This window comes from Moschus berezovskii, chromosome 3 (genome assembly GCF_049115385.1).
Source record: "Moschus berezovskii isolate FMDL1 chromosome 3, NW_MosBer_1.0, whole genome shotgun sequence".
In the NCBI taxonomy this organism is placed as follows: Eukaryota; Metazoa; Chordata; class Mammalia; order Artiodactyla; family Moschidae; genus Moschus; species Moschus berezovskii.
In genome coordinates, this window is record NC_142462.1 from 71,018,499 (window position 1) to 71,030,794 (window position 12,296).

The window sequence follows — 12,296 nt, forward strand, 5'->3', positions numbered from 1 at the left end:
AGAGGAAGTGGCTTCCTCTCATCTGGTTTCCCCCTTGGTAACGATGCTCTCCATCTTCTACAGGATTATGAGTCTCAGGAAATCTTAGGCAGGTGCACTCTGCTCAAAGCTTGAAACAAAACACAGCTGTGCTCTCTGTTCTGACAGAGAAGCAAATGGAGGGCTCAGAAGAGGAAAGGAAAGAAGGACTAATACCCAGTACTCGTACTTTCACAGTAGGAAGAACTGAGTTTCTGGCCAGAGCTGTCAACCCGAATTGGAACCTTCTTTACTGCCTTGGCCCTCACTCACCAATTCTGTCATGCCAGCCTGAGACAGTTGTATGTGATTGGAAAAGAAAAATATGCCCAAACAGGGGGAGCAAATGGGGAACTAGTATAGGAGAAGAAAAGGAAGAGGGACTAATATCCACCTGGAGCTTAAACTAGTATCTGCCATGGTGGGCACTATATGTATGTGCTCTCATTTACAAAGTGGCTTAACTGTGTGCTTGATTGTTCTTGAAATACTTGATACCCTGTGTTCAAATACAAGTAGGAAAATATACTCAAATACAAGTTATAGATTCACTTTTTAATTAACTCCTTTTTTATTCTCAGCTCTCTGCTTTCTCATTAATTCCCTTAATGGAGTTGACATAAAATTAAAATACATTAATTTAGAAGAAAATTATTGAGATTTTTACTAATGCTATTTTAAAGATATAGCTGACTGGCCTCAGGAAACTTTAGAAAACTCAGGCAAGGACTAGAGGATGTTGTACTTAGAGCTCACAAGGGCAGCTCTTTGCCCTCTTCTTTCCCGGAAAGCAGTTGAACTCAGTAGCTGGTGCTTCATGTGTGTTTCACGCTCTGCTATCATTGGCCTGCAATATAATAACAGTTTGGCCTTGGTATGTGTGAGAAAATTAAAAGATAGAAAACCCAAGCCCAGTCATATTTTCATAGGTTAATAGAATCTCATATCAGCGAGGGTGTGAAGAAAAGTGTGCACTGAACACTCTTTTGTGGGAATATCTTTTTGGAAGATAATCTGATAGACGCATAGTGAAAATTGAATAGCCTTTTGACATGGTGATAGCACTGCTTCTAGAAACTTAGCTTATAGAAAGATAAAGGCACAAAATATTTATATCAGCATTGTTTTATAATGACAAAAATGAGAAACAAGATATCTATCCATGAAAGAGTGATTAAATGATACATAAAAGTACTACACCTGTGAAAAAGAATAAGGTAGGTCTTTATAAAATGGGACAGTGACCACTTTTTATTGCTAAGTGAGGAGTCCCAGGTTAATCTCAGTTTTGTAAAAGCAGCCCAGGAGTACCTGTGAATATAAATGTCTGTGCCTATGTTTTTGTGTGCTTGTATGTCTGAACATGAATAAAAAAGGTCGAGCAGAATGCATGATGGATTGTTTACAGAAGCACCTCTGAGGAAGGGCATTGGAGGTGACAGTGGCTTCTACTTATTTATTTTGATAGGTTCATATTTTGACACCTTTTGAGTGAAGGTTCCCTTTAAATTAAAGATGTTATTGAAAAGGAGAAAGCATGTGCATTGCTGTCTAGTGCTTGCCTCGTGGTAAAGAGCAGGGTCATGGGGCTGCCATTGGGAATTAAAGGGACTTGTTGGAAATGGTGTTTTCTCTTACAAAGAAAAGTGAAGCAACTATGATAAAACACAAGCTGTTGTCAAATCTCTATAACTTTTCCTTGGTTTTTCTGTTTTTTAACATTTTAAAAATGTAAAATTTGTGAAATCCCTTTGTTTTTAATTGATATTTGGAAGAATCCAAGCCAGTTGTCTTGCAAGAATGTCCCACATTTGAATTTGTCTGACTTATTCCACATTATTAGATTCAGTCTGGCAAAATTTGGCAAGAACACTTCATAGATGGTGTTGTGAACTTTCCATTATGTCACTTTGGGAGATACCTACCACTTTATTCTGTTATTGGTGATAAAAGTGTGATAACTTGATTAAAGGATGTCCCCAGCTCTCTCCATTATAAGGAGAAAAATGTCCTTTACAATCAAAGCCTTTCACCAGGTAGTTCTTGCATCCAATCATCCACTTCTTACACTTGCCTGAATCAGTTATTATTAATACATTGGTAATTATAAAACCGGTAATATAATAGATTTGAAAATAATATATCAGTTACTGTTTAGTGGAGGTAAGAATGGATTTGGTAAATAATAAAGGGACACCTGTGTCTCCATGTCAGTTCAGTTCAGTTTAGTCGCTCAGTCGTGTCCGACTCTGCGACGCCATGCACTGCAGCACTCCAGGCTTCCCTGTCCATCACCAACTCTGGGAGTCTATTCAAACTCATGTCCATTGAGTCAGTGATGCCATCCAACCGTCTTATCCCCTTCTCCTCCTGCCCTCAATCTTTCCCAACATCAGGGTCTTTTCAAATGAGTCGGCTCTTCGCATCAGGTGGCCAAAGTATTGGAGTTTCAACTTCAACATCAGTGCCTCCAATGAACACCCTTTACTGGTCTTCTTTAGGATGGACTGGTTGGATCTCCTTGGAGTCCAAGGGACTCTCAAGAGTCTTCTCCAACACCACAGTTCAAAAGCATCAATTCTTCGGCGCTCAGCTTTCATTACAGTCCAACTCTCACATCCATACATGACTACTGGAAAAACCATAGCCTTGACTAGATGGAACTTTGTTGACAAAGTAATTTCTCTGCTTTTTAGTATCCTGTCTAGGTTGGTCATAACTTTCCTTCCAAGGAGCAAGCATCTTTTAATTTCATGGCTGCAGTCATCATCTGCAGTGATTTTGGAGCCCCCAAAATAAAGTTAGCCACTGTTTCCCTATCTATTTGCCATGAAGTGATGGGACCAGATGCCAAGGTCTTAGTTTTCTGAATGTTGAGCTTTAAGCCAACTGTTTTCACTGCCCTCTTTCACTTTCATCAAGAGACTTTTTAGTTCTTTTTCACTTTCTGCCATAAGGGTGGTGTTATCTGCATATCTCAGGTTATTGATATTTCTCCCGGCACTCTTGATTCCAGCTTGTGCTTCCTCCAGCTCAGCATTTCTCATGATGTACTCTGCATATAAGTTAAAAAAGCAGGGTGACAATATACAGCCTTGACGTACTGCTTTTCCTATTTGGAGCCAGCCTGTTGTTCCATGTCCAGTTCTAACTGTTGGTTCCTGGCCTGCATACAGATTTCTCAAGAGGCAGGTCAGGTGGTCTGGTATTCCCATCTCTTTCATGTCACATTTTGATAATTCTCAAATATTTCAACTTTTTTCATTTTTGTATTTATCATGGTGATCTGTGACCAGTGATCTTTGCTGTTACTATTGTAATTGTTTGGGGGCACCTTGTAAGAAAGTCTTCCTCAGCGATCAATGCAAAGAAATAGAGGAAAACAACAGAATGGGAAAGACAAGAGATCTCTTCAAGAGAATTAGAGATACCAAGGGAACATTTCATGCAAAGATGAACTCAATAAAGGACAGAAATGTATGGACCTACCAGAGGCAGAAGATATTAAGAAGAGGTGGCAAGAATACACAGAAGAACTGTACAAAAAAGATCTTCACGACCAAGGTAGTCACGATGGTGTGATCACTCACCTAGAGCCAGACATCCTGGAATGTGAAGTCAAGTGGGCCTTAGGAAGCATCACTACGAATAAAGCTAGTGGAGGTGATGGAATTCCAGTTGAGCTACTTCAAATCCTGAAAGATGATGCTGTGAAAGTGCTGTACTCAACGTGCCAGCAAATCTGGAAAACTCAGTAGTGGCCACAGAACTGGAAAAGGTCAGTTTTCATTCCAATCCCAAAGAAAAGCAATGCCAAAGAATGCTCAGACTACCGCACAATTGTGCTCATCTCACATGCTAGTAAAGTCATGCTCAAAATTCTCCAAGCCAGGCTTCAGCAATATGTGAACCGTGAACTTCCAAATGTTCAAGCAGGTTTTAGAAAAGGCAGAGGCACCAGAGATCAAATTGCCAACATCTGCTGGATCATGGAGAAAGCAAGAGTGTTCCAGAAAGATATATACTTCTGCTTTACTGACTACTCCTAAGCCTTTGTGTGGATCACAATAAATGGTGGAAAAAATTTTAAGAGATGGGAATACCAGTCTACCTTACCTGCCTCCTGAGACCTCTATATGAAGGTCAAGAAGCAACAGTTAGAACTGGACATGAAACAACAGCCTGATTCCCAATTGGGAATGGAGTTCATCAAGGCTGTTCATTGTCACTCTACTCATTTTACTTCTATGCAGAGTACATCATGAGAAACGCTGGGCTGGAAGAAGCACAAGCTGGAATCAAGATTGCCGGGAGAAATATCAATAACCTCAGATATGCAGGTGACACCACCCTTATGGCAGAAAGTGAAGAGGAACTAAAAAGCCTCTTGATAAAAGTGAAAGAGGAGAGTGAAAAAGTTGGCTTAAAGCTCAACATTCAGAAAACTAAGATCATGGCATCCGGTCCCATCACTTCATGGGAAATAGATGGGGAAACAGTGGAAACAGTGTCAGACTTTATTTTTTTGGGCTCCAAAATCACTGCAGATGCTGATTGCAGCCATGAAATTAAAAGACGCTTACTCCTTGGAAGGAAAGTTATGACCAACTTAGACAGCATATTAAAAAGCAGACATTACTTTGCCAACAAAGGTCTGTCTAGTCAAGGCTGTGGTTTTTCCAGTGGTCATGTATGGATGTGAAAGTTGAACTGTGAAGAAAGCAGAATGTCGAAGAATTGATGCTTTTGAACTGTGGTGTTGGAGAAGACTCTTGAGAGTCCCTTGGACTGCAAGGAGATCCAACCAGTTCATCCTACAGGAGACCAGTAAAGGGTGTTCATTGGAGGCACTGATGTTGAAGCTGAAACTCCAATACTTTGGGCACGTCATGCAAAGAGTTGACTCATTGGAAAAGACCCTGATGCTGGGAGGGATATGGGGCAGGAGGAGAAGGGGACGACAGAGGATGAGATGACTGGATGGCATCACTGACTCAATGGACATGAGTTTGAGTGAACTCTGGGAGTTTGTGATGGACAGGGAGGCCTGACATGCTGTGGCCTGGTGTGCTGCGATTCATGGGGTTGCAAAGATTCGGACACGACTGAGCGACTGAACTGTACTGTACCCATGTAAGATGGCAAACTTGATGGGTGAATGTTGTGTGTGTCCTGACTGTTCCACCAACCAGCTGGTCCCCTATCTCTCTCCTTCTCCTTGGGCCTCCCTATTCTGTGAAACATAGGCCAATTAATAATTTTTCGGTGGCTTCTAAGTGTTCAAGTGAAAGGAAGAGTTGCATATTTCTCACTTTGAAACAAAAGTTATAAATGACTAAATTTAGTAAGGAAGGCATGGCAAAGGCCATGATGGGTCAAAAGCTAGGCCTCTTGTGCCAATCAGTTAGCTACAAAGTGAATACAAGGAAAAGTTCTTGAAAGAAAGTGCTACGCCAGTTAATACATGAATTATAAGAAAGTGAAACACCCTTATTGCTAATATGGAGAAAGTTTTAGTGGTCTGGATGAAAGATCAAACCAGCCACAACATCCCCTTAATCCATAGACTAATTTAGAGCGAGGCCATAACTCTCTTTAGTTTTGTAAATGTTGAGAAGGTGAGGAAGCCACAGTGGTAAAGTTTGAAACCTGCAGCGGTTGGTTCATGAGGTTTAAGGAAAAAACTCATCTCCATAATATCAGAGTACAAGGTGATACTAACCCTAACCTAACCCTAACCCTAATTGCTGATGTAGAAGCTGCAGCAAATTATCCAGGTCTAGCTGAAATCATTATTAAATGTGGCTACACTAAACAACAGATTTTCAATGATGAAACAGCCTTCTATTAGAAGAAGATGCCATCTAGGACGTCCATAACTAGAGAGGACAAGTCAATACCTGGCTTCAAATCTTCCAAGAACAGGCTGTCTCTCTTCAGTTTGTTCAGTTGTGTCCAGCTCTTTGCAAACCCATGGACTGCAGCAGGCCGTGCTTCGCTGTCCATAATTAACTCCTGGAGCTTGATCTCTTATTAGAGGCTAAAGCAGGTGGTGACTTGAAGCTGAAGCCAGTGCTCCATTTATTCTGAAAACCCTAGGGCCCTACTGAATTATGATAAACCTAATTTGCCTGTGCTCCTAGCCTGGATGACAGTACAACTGTTTACAAAATGGTTTCTGACTATGATAAGCTGTTGAGACCTGCTTGGGGAAATAAAGATTCATTTCAAAATATAACTGCTCGTTGACAATGCACCTGGTCACCCAGTAGCTCTAATGAATGTACAATGAGATTAATATTTTCATGCCTTCTAACACAGCATCCATTCTGCAGCCCCACAGTTCAAGTAATTTCCATTTCAGTGTCTTATAATTTAAGAAATACACTTTGTAAGGCTGTAGCTGCCATAGCCAGTATTCTTCTGTTGGATCTGGGCAAAGTCAATTGAAAACCATTTTGGGAAGGATTCAGCAATCTAGATACCTTTAAGGGCATTTGTGATTCCTGGGAAGAGGTCAAAATCTCAGAGTTAGCAGGATCTTGGGAGAAGCTGACTCCACCCCCCTGGATGACTTTGAGGGGTTCAAGATTACGGTGGAGTAAGGGACTGCAGAGAGTCTGATGCTAGGAGGGATTGGGGGTGGGAGGAGACGGGGACGACAGAGAATGATATGGCTGGATGGCATCACCGACTCGATGGACATGAGTTTGAGTGAACTCTGGAAGTTGGTGATGGACAGGGAGGCCTGGCGTGCTGTGATTCATGGGGTCGCAAAGAGTTCGGACACAACTGAGCGACTGAACTGAACTGAACTGAAGGGACTGCAGATGTGGTGGAAGTAGCAAGACAGTTAGCTTTAAAAGTGGAGCCTGAAGATGTAACTGAATTGCTACCATCTCATGATGAAACTAGCAGAAGAGAAGTTACTTCTTATGGATGAGCACAGAAAGTGGTTTTTTGAGATGGACTCTACTCCTGGTGAAGATGCTGTGAAGATTGTTAAAATAACATCAAAGGATTTAGAATATTACATAAACTTAGTTGAAAAAGCAGCGGCAGGGTTTGAGAATATTGATTCTAATTTTGAAAGAAATTCTACTGTGAGTAAAATGCTATCAAACAGCATTGTGTGCTACAGAGAGATCGTTCGTGAAAGAAAGAGTCCATTAAAGTGGCAAGCATCATTATATTGTCTTCTTTTAAGAAATTTCCATAGCCACCCCAGCTGTCTGCAACCATCACCCTGATTGATCAGTAGCCATCAACATTGAGGCAAGATCCTCCATCAGCCAAAAGATTATGAAGCCTTATCACTGAAGACTCAGATGATGGTTAACATACTTTTTAGCATTAAAGAATTTTTAAATTAGGATGTGTAATTCTCTTGCACACTTAATAGAATTCAGCATAAACATAACATTTACATGCACTTGGCAATACAACTGAAAACTTTGGGTACTCACTTTATTGTAATATTTGCTTTATTGTGGTGGTATGGAACCAAACCTGGGATCTCTTGGAGGTATCCTGTATGATTTTCTACATCAGTATATGCAGTATATAATCTGCATCAATATTCCTCTTACTCTGTGCTGGGCATCACGGTGGATACAATCTCTCCCTTAGTCCCTTACATCATGGGTATGTCCCATTTTACCAATGTGGAGAGTGAGATTGAGTGAACTACCCAAGACCACATTTTTGGTAAGTAACTGAGGCAGAATTCAGCTGAGATCTCTTACCCCACCACCTGCATTCACGTATATTATATGTCTTTTTCTTTCTTTATCATCACCTTTGCTGTGTTCACCTTGTTCTAGAAAGGATTTATGGTAGCTTAAATAAAAATAACTATGATAGGGTTTTTTTTTTTTAAAGAAAGCTAATTTAAGTGGCCTTGATAGTATATTAAAGTGAATATACTTGATATATATAGTATATATAAAGTGAATATACTTGATAGTATATTAAGTAGCCTTGATAGTATATTAAAAAGCAGAGACATTACTTGGCCAACCAAGGTCCATCTAGTCAAGGCTATGGTTTTTCCCTTGGTCATGTATGGATGTGACAGTTGGACTGTGAAGAAAGCTGATCGCCGAAGAATTGATGCTTTTGAACTGTGGTGTTGGAGAAGACTCTTGAGAGTCCCTTGGACTGCAAGGAGATCCAACCAGTCCATTCTAAGGGAGATGAATCCTGGGTGTTCATTGGAAGGACTGATGCTAACGCTGAAACTCTAATACTTTGGCCACCTCATGCGATGAGTTGACTCACTGGAAAAGACTCTGATGCTAGGAAAGGTTGGGGGCGGGAGGAGAAGGGGATGACGGAGAATGAGATGGCTGGATGGCATCACCGACTCTGTGGACATGAGTTTGAGTGAACTCCGGGAGTTGGTGATGGACAGGGAGGCCTGGCGTGCTGTGATTCATGGGGTCGCAGAGAGTCAGACACGACTGAGCGACTGAACTGAACTGAACTGAATTTAAGTGGAAAAGAAATGAGGGAACATAAAAAGTGTGTTCCTTTATCTTCCATTATGTAATGTACAGTGATTTTTTTTTTAATCTGCACATTAATTTTTCTAGGCCTGGATGCAGTATGCCTGAAATCTGGGATGTGGAAGATCCTGCTAATGCTGGGAAACCTCCCTTATGTAACCTCTTAGTAAAGGAATCCAAGCCTCACTTCACCACTGTATTCCAGAACAGTGTTTACAAAGTCTTAGAAGTTATAGAGGAGTGACTGCTGCCTACAGAGAATTCCACCAGTGATGGTTTCCATGTTTTGCTAATAACTCATGCCTTGTTTTTAATTCAGATTCCCAAAACTTTTATAGGTAACTGTTTTCAAATAGAAAACGTCTTATTTGGTCAGTCTGAATGTAAAAATACTTATACCTTTATCAGTTGGTTACTATTTCAATGCACCCCTTAAAATTTGCTATGCAAATGAGTATATGCTTGTACTTGACTTAAATATTTGTCCTAAAGTGAGCAAAGCTACCTGTATAAAAAATATGATGGGTCATAACAAGGGTGATATGAAAATACAGTCACTTCTGAACTGTGTAGGGGCTGATTTTACAGTTTGTGGACTATTGATGCCCCTTGCTTTGTTCTCTGTCTTTTGCTCTTGTCTTTCGAACATTTCAGTGATTATTTTAAGCTCCTCTGTCATGTCAGCCCCCGTCATCAATTTCAGTAAGAATAGCTGGGGCAGACATGGATATTTGCTATGTAGACCTATAATTTATTTCCCTTCTTCACGTTCTTTGTTCTCTGTTGCTCTTGTTAATAAAGCATTTCCTGCCCGTCAAAAATACAAGTTCTTGGACCTAGTCATTAGGACCAGATTCCTATAACTGCCAACCATGTGGCATTCATGTATGTTGGCCTGTCTGTTTCTTTCTCAATATTCTTTGTCAGATAAGTGCTGTTTACTCATTTAATTGCTTATCAGTTACTTATTCTTGGTTTAAAAAGTTTAATGACAATTGTGTATTTTTCTCATTTTTAGTAGTATTCAAATGTTTATATTTTAATAACTTTAAACCACTTAAAATTTTTCATGTATAATTGTTTTAAGAAAAGCTATTTTGAACAACCACAGATGCATCTAGCAACTAATGTATATGTGAGTAGATATAATTTATAGTGGAAGACTGTAGTATATGGTAATTTTTCTTTTATTATTAAGATACCATAAAATATGACTAGTTTTTTGGTCACACAGTAAATAAATAATGATAAATGAATGGAGTTTTTATATTTTACTTTTAAAATTGCCTGTCTTTAATAAGACGAAGCCTTAAACCTTATGTTATAATTTTGGTTTCAGAACCATCATTTCAGTATGAGGGACTAATATATTCAGTCTTCCTCTTTACTGTTTTCTTATCTGTTTATTTGTATCTTGAAACTTTTCCAACCTGCTCTAAATTCCTAGTGTGAATTTTTGTTTCTTAGAAGTTAATTTGTGTGAAATGAGATTCTACAAAACAGTGAACCCTCATAGTTCTGAGAAATGGTTTTAAGATTTAACGTTCTAAGCAAACCATGACTCTGGCAGACTACACATTTAATTACACAGTGTTCTCTTTATTAACCGCAGGCAGATTAACCTCATTGTGGACTGTCCTTGAGACCTGAGTCCTCAGGGCTGGTTTCCGGTTCCCGTTGCGGGGAGCCACTGAAGAGCTGTTCTCTTTCTGCCTTCTCTCCAGAGCCCAAGGACAAGCCTGGTCTCGGGGAAGCACTAGCTTGCTTAGAACAGACAGCTGCCGAGACGGCCCAGACTGAGGCACATGTAGCCCCCAGCCTGCCCCAGAACCCGTCTTTCCCGGGGAGCCTCCTTCTGGCGGAGATGGTCGGTGACCGCAGGTGCCTCTCCCTCTTTCTTGCTCACTGGGTGACTTATTTCTTGGTCTTGGTCTTCAGCCAGTTTTAGAAAACAAGGAAGCATGTGGGGAGTTTGGATTAGGAGTAGAATTTAAGCAGAGATGCAGCAAGGCAGAAAAATGGGAAGTGGGCACTTGAGGCCTGGGAGGATGAAAGCCACCGTGGGTGGGGAGAGGAGAAGTGTGTGCTCTGCTTTATTTCCCATTGTTTCTCACATAAATGTGTTTTGTGAATCCAGCATTTACTATCTTTTTAAAATTTTACTTTTCAAGTCATTCTCTATTTTTCCCACCTTTAAATAATTCCCTTCCCAGTAAGTTTACATGTAATTATTTGAAATTCCACATAGGAAAAACATTAAAATAGTGTTATAACTGTTTTATATGCTGGGAAAAGATAAAAGTAGTCAAATTAGGTTTTTTTTTTTTTAAATTATTATTTTCAGAAGACTCCTTTCGTAGCAGTATTTATTCACGTAGCTCCACCAGCAAGCTATGATTATGTTTTAGGCCAGTCAGTTTAGAACAGACACCCTGGGCTATACTGCACACTCTGCCTTGGTCATATCTGTAGCAGCCGGTGCTGAAGGTTATAAATATTTTTTATGGCAACACAGAGTAGTAGTAGGTTTGATATACATGATAAACAGTATTAGAGCTCAGTATTTTATGTATTTTTAGCATTTAAAAATATTTTTGCTTTAGTGTGAGGAAGGTTAGGATGGGCAAGGAAAGGCAGTGATAAAAATAGCTGTTGCTATGACATTAGGAAAAGAAAAAAAATGTTGGGTCAGTATTCCTAAAAAAGATAAGCCTCTTAAAAGTGCTTAGCAGAAACAGTGTAGTGTTAAAATAGGACAATGATACTAAGGAGAAAATGAAAGACTGTATCAAGAGTAAATTGATAATGCATAGGGGAATTGTATTTTTATGAATTTTATGCCAGTTGTTTACATGTACTATGTATGTTAAATAAAAAAGATCATGAAAAGTATGGAAAGTGTTTTTTTTTTTCATTCTTATTTTTATTTCCTTCTTAGCTGTACATATGTTTAGCCTCATTCTGTAGTCAGATAACCATGAACTGGTCTATGGAAGATTGCAGTCCTGAATAAAGGGGAAGGGTTAAAGTTCCTTGGAGCTACTCAGTCCTCTTCATCAGTGGTGGAACAGCTATTGAGGTTTCCCACACTCTTCTTGTGTTTATGACATTATATACACTTACATTATTGTTTATGTCAAAGAACACAATCATTCTTTAAAGTCATATTTTCAGGGTAATTCCAGAGTTGCTGAAAGCTTTTTTTCATGCGTTAAACCACAGTTTGGCTTCATGACATTTTCTAAATTATAACTCCTTGTATTAGTTTGATACAAGCATCAGTTTCTTTTTTTAATCTGCTAGGAGGCAAGACAGGTTAGCTTAATTCATGCCTCTCTAAGTTTTTACACAGTAACACCTTTATTCTCTGACGTGTTTGAGGAGAGTTATTCTCAAAGATAGTGTGAGAATCAGAATCACCTGGAGAGCTTGTTAGACTGCTGCACATCACCACAAAGGTTTTCTGATCTGAATGTTTGTGTCCCCAAATTTCATATGTTAAAACCCTAATCCCTAAGGTGATAATAGTAGGAGGTGGGGCACTTGGGGTGAATAGGTCATGAGGATGGAGCTCTCATAAATGAGATTAGTGCCCTTATAAAAGAGGCCCAACAAAACTCCCTTGCTGCCTCCTCCATGTGAAATCACAGCTACAAGGTGCAATCTATGAACTAGGAAGTGGGCTGCCACCAAATACTGAATCAGCTGGTACCTTGATCTTAGACTTCTAGCCTCCAGAACTGAAATAAATAAATTTCTGTTCTTTTTAAG

The 12,296-nt window shown here is 39.7% G+C and overlaps 1 protein-coding gene across 1 annotated transcript in view; it reads left to right on the forward strand.

Annotated features, from left to right (window-relative positions):
- Nucleotides 1-11,414, forward strand: part of DPY19L1 (dpy-19 like C-mannosyltransferase 1) — a 100,639-nt gene extending 89,225 nt beyond the window's left edge. The window contains exon 22 of the mRNA XM_055420890.2: nt 8,613-11,414. Coding sequence (XP_055276865.2) covers nt 8,613-8,769 — 157 coding nt within the window. The 3' untranslated portion in view covers nt 8,770-11,414. The remainder of the gene's footprint in view (nt 1-8,612) is intronic.
- Nucleotides 11,415-12,296: the final 882 nt, after the last annotated feature.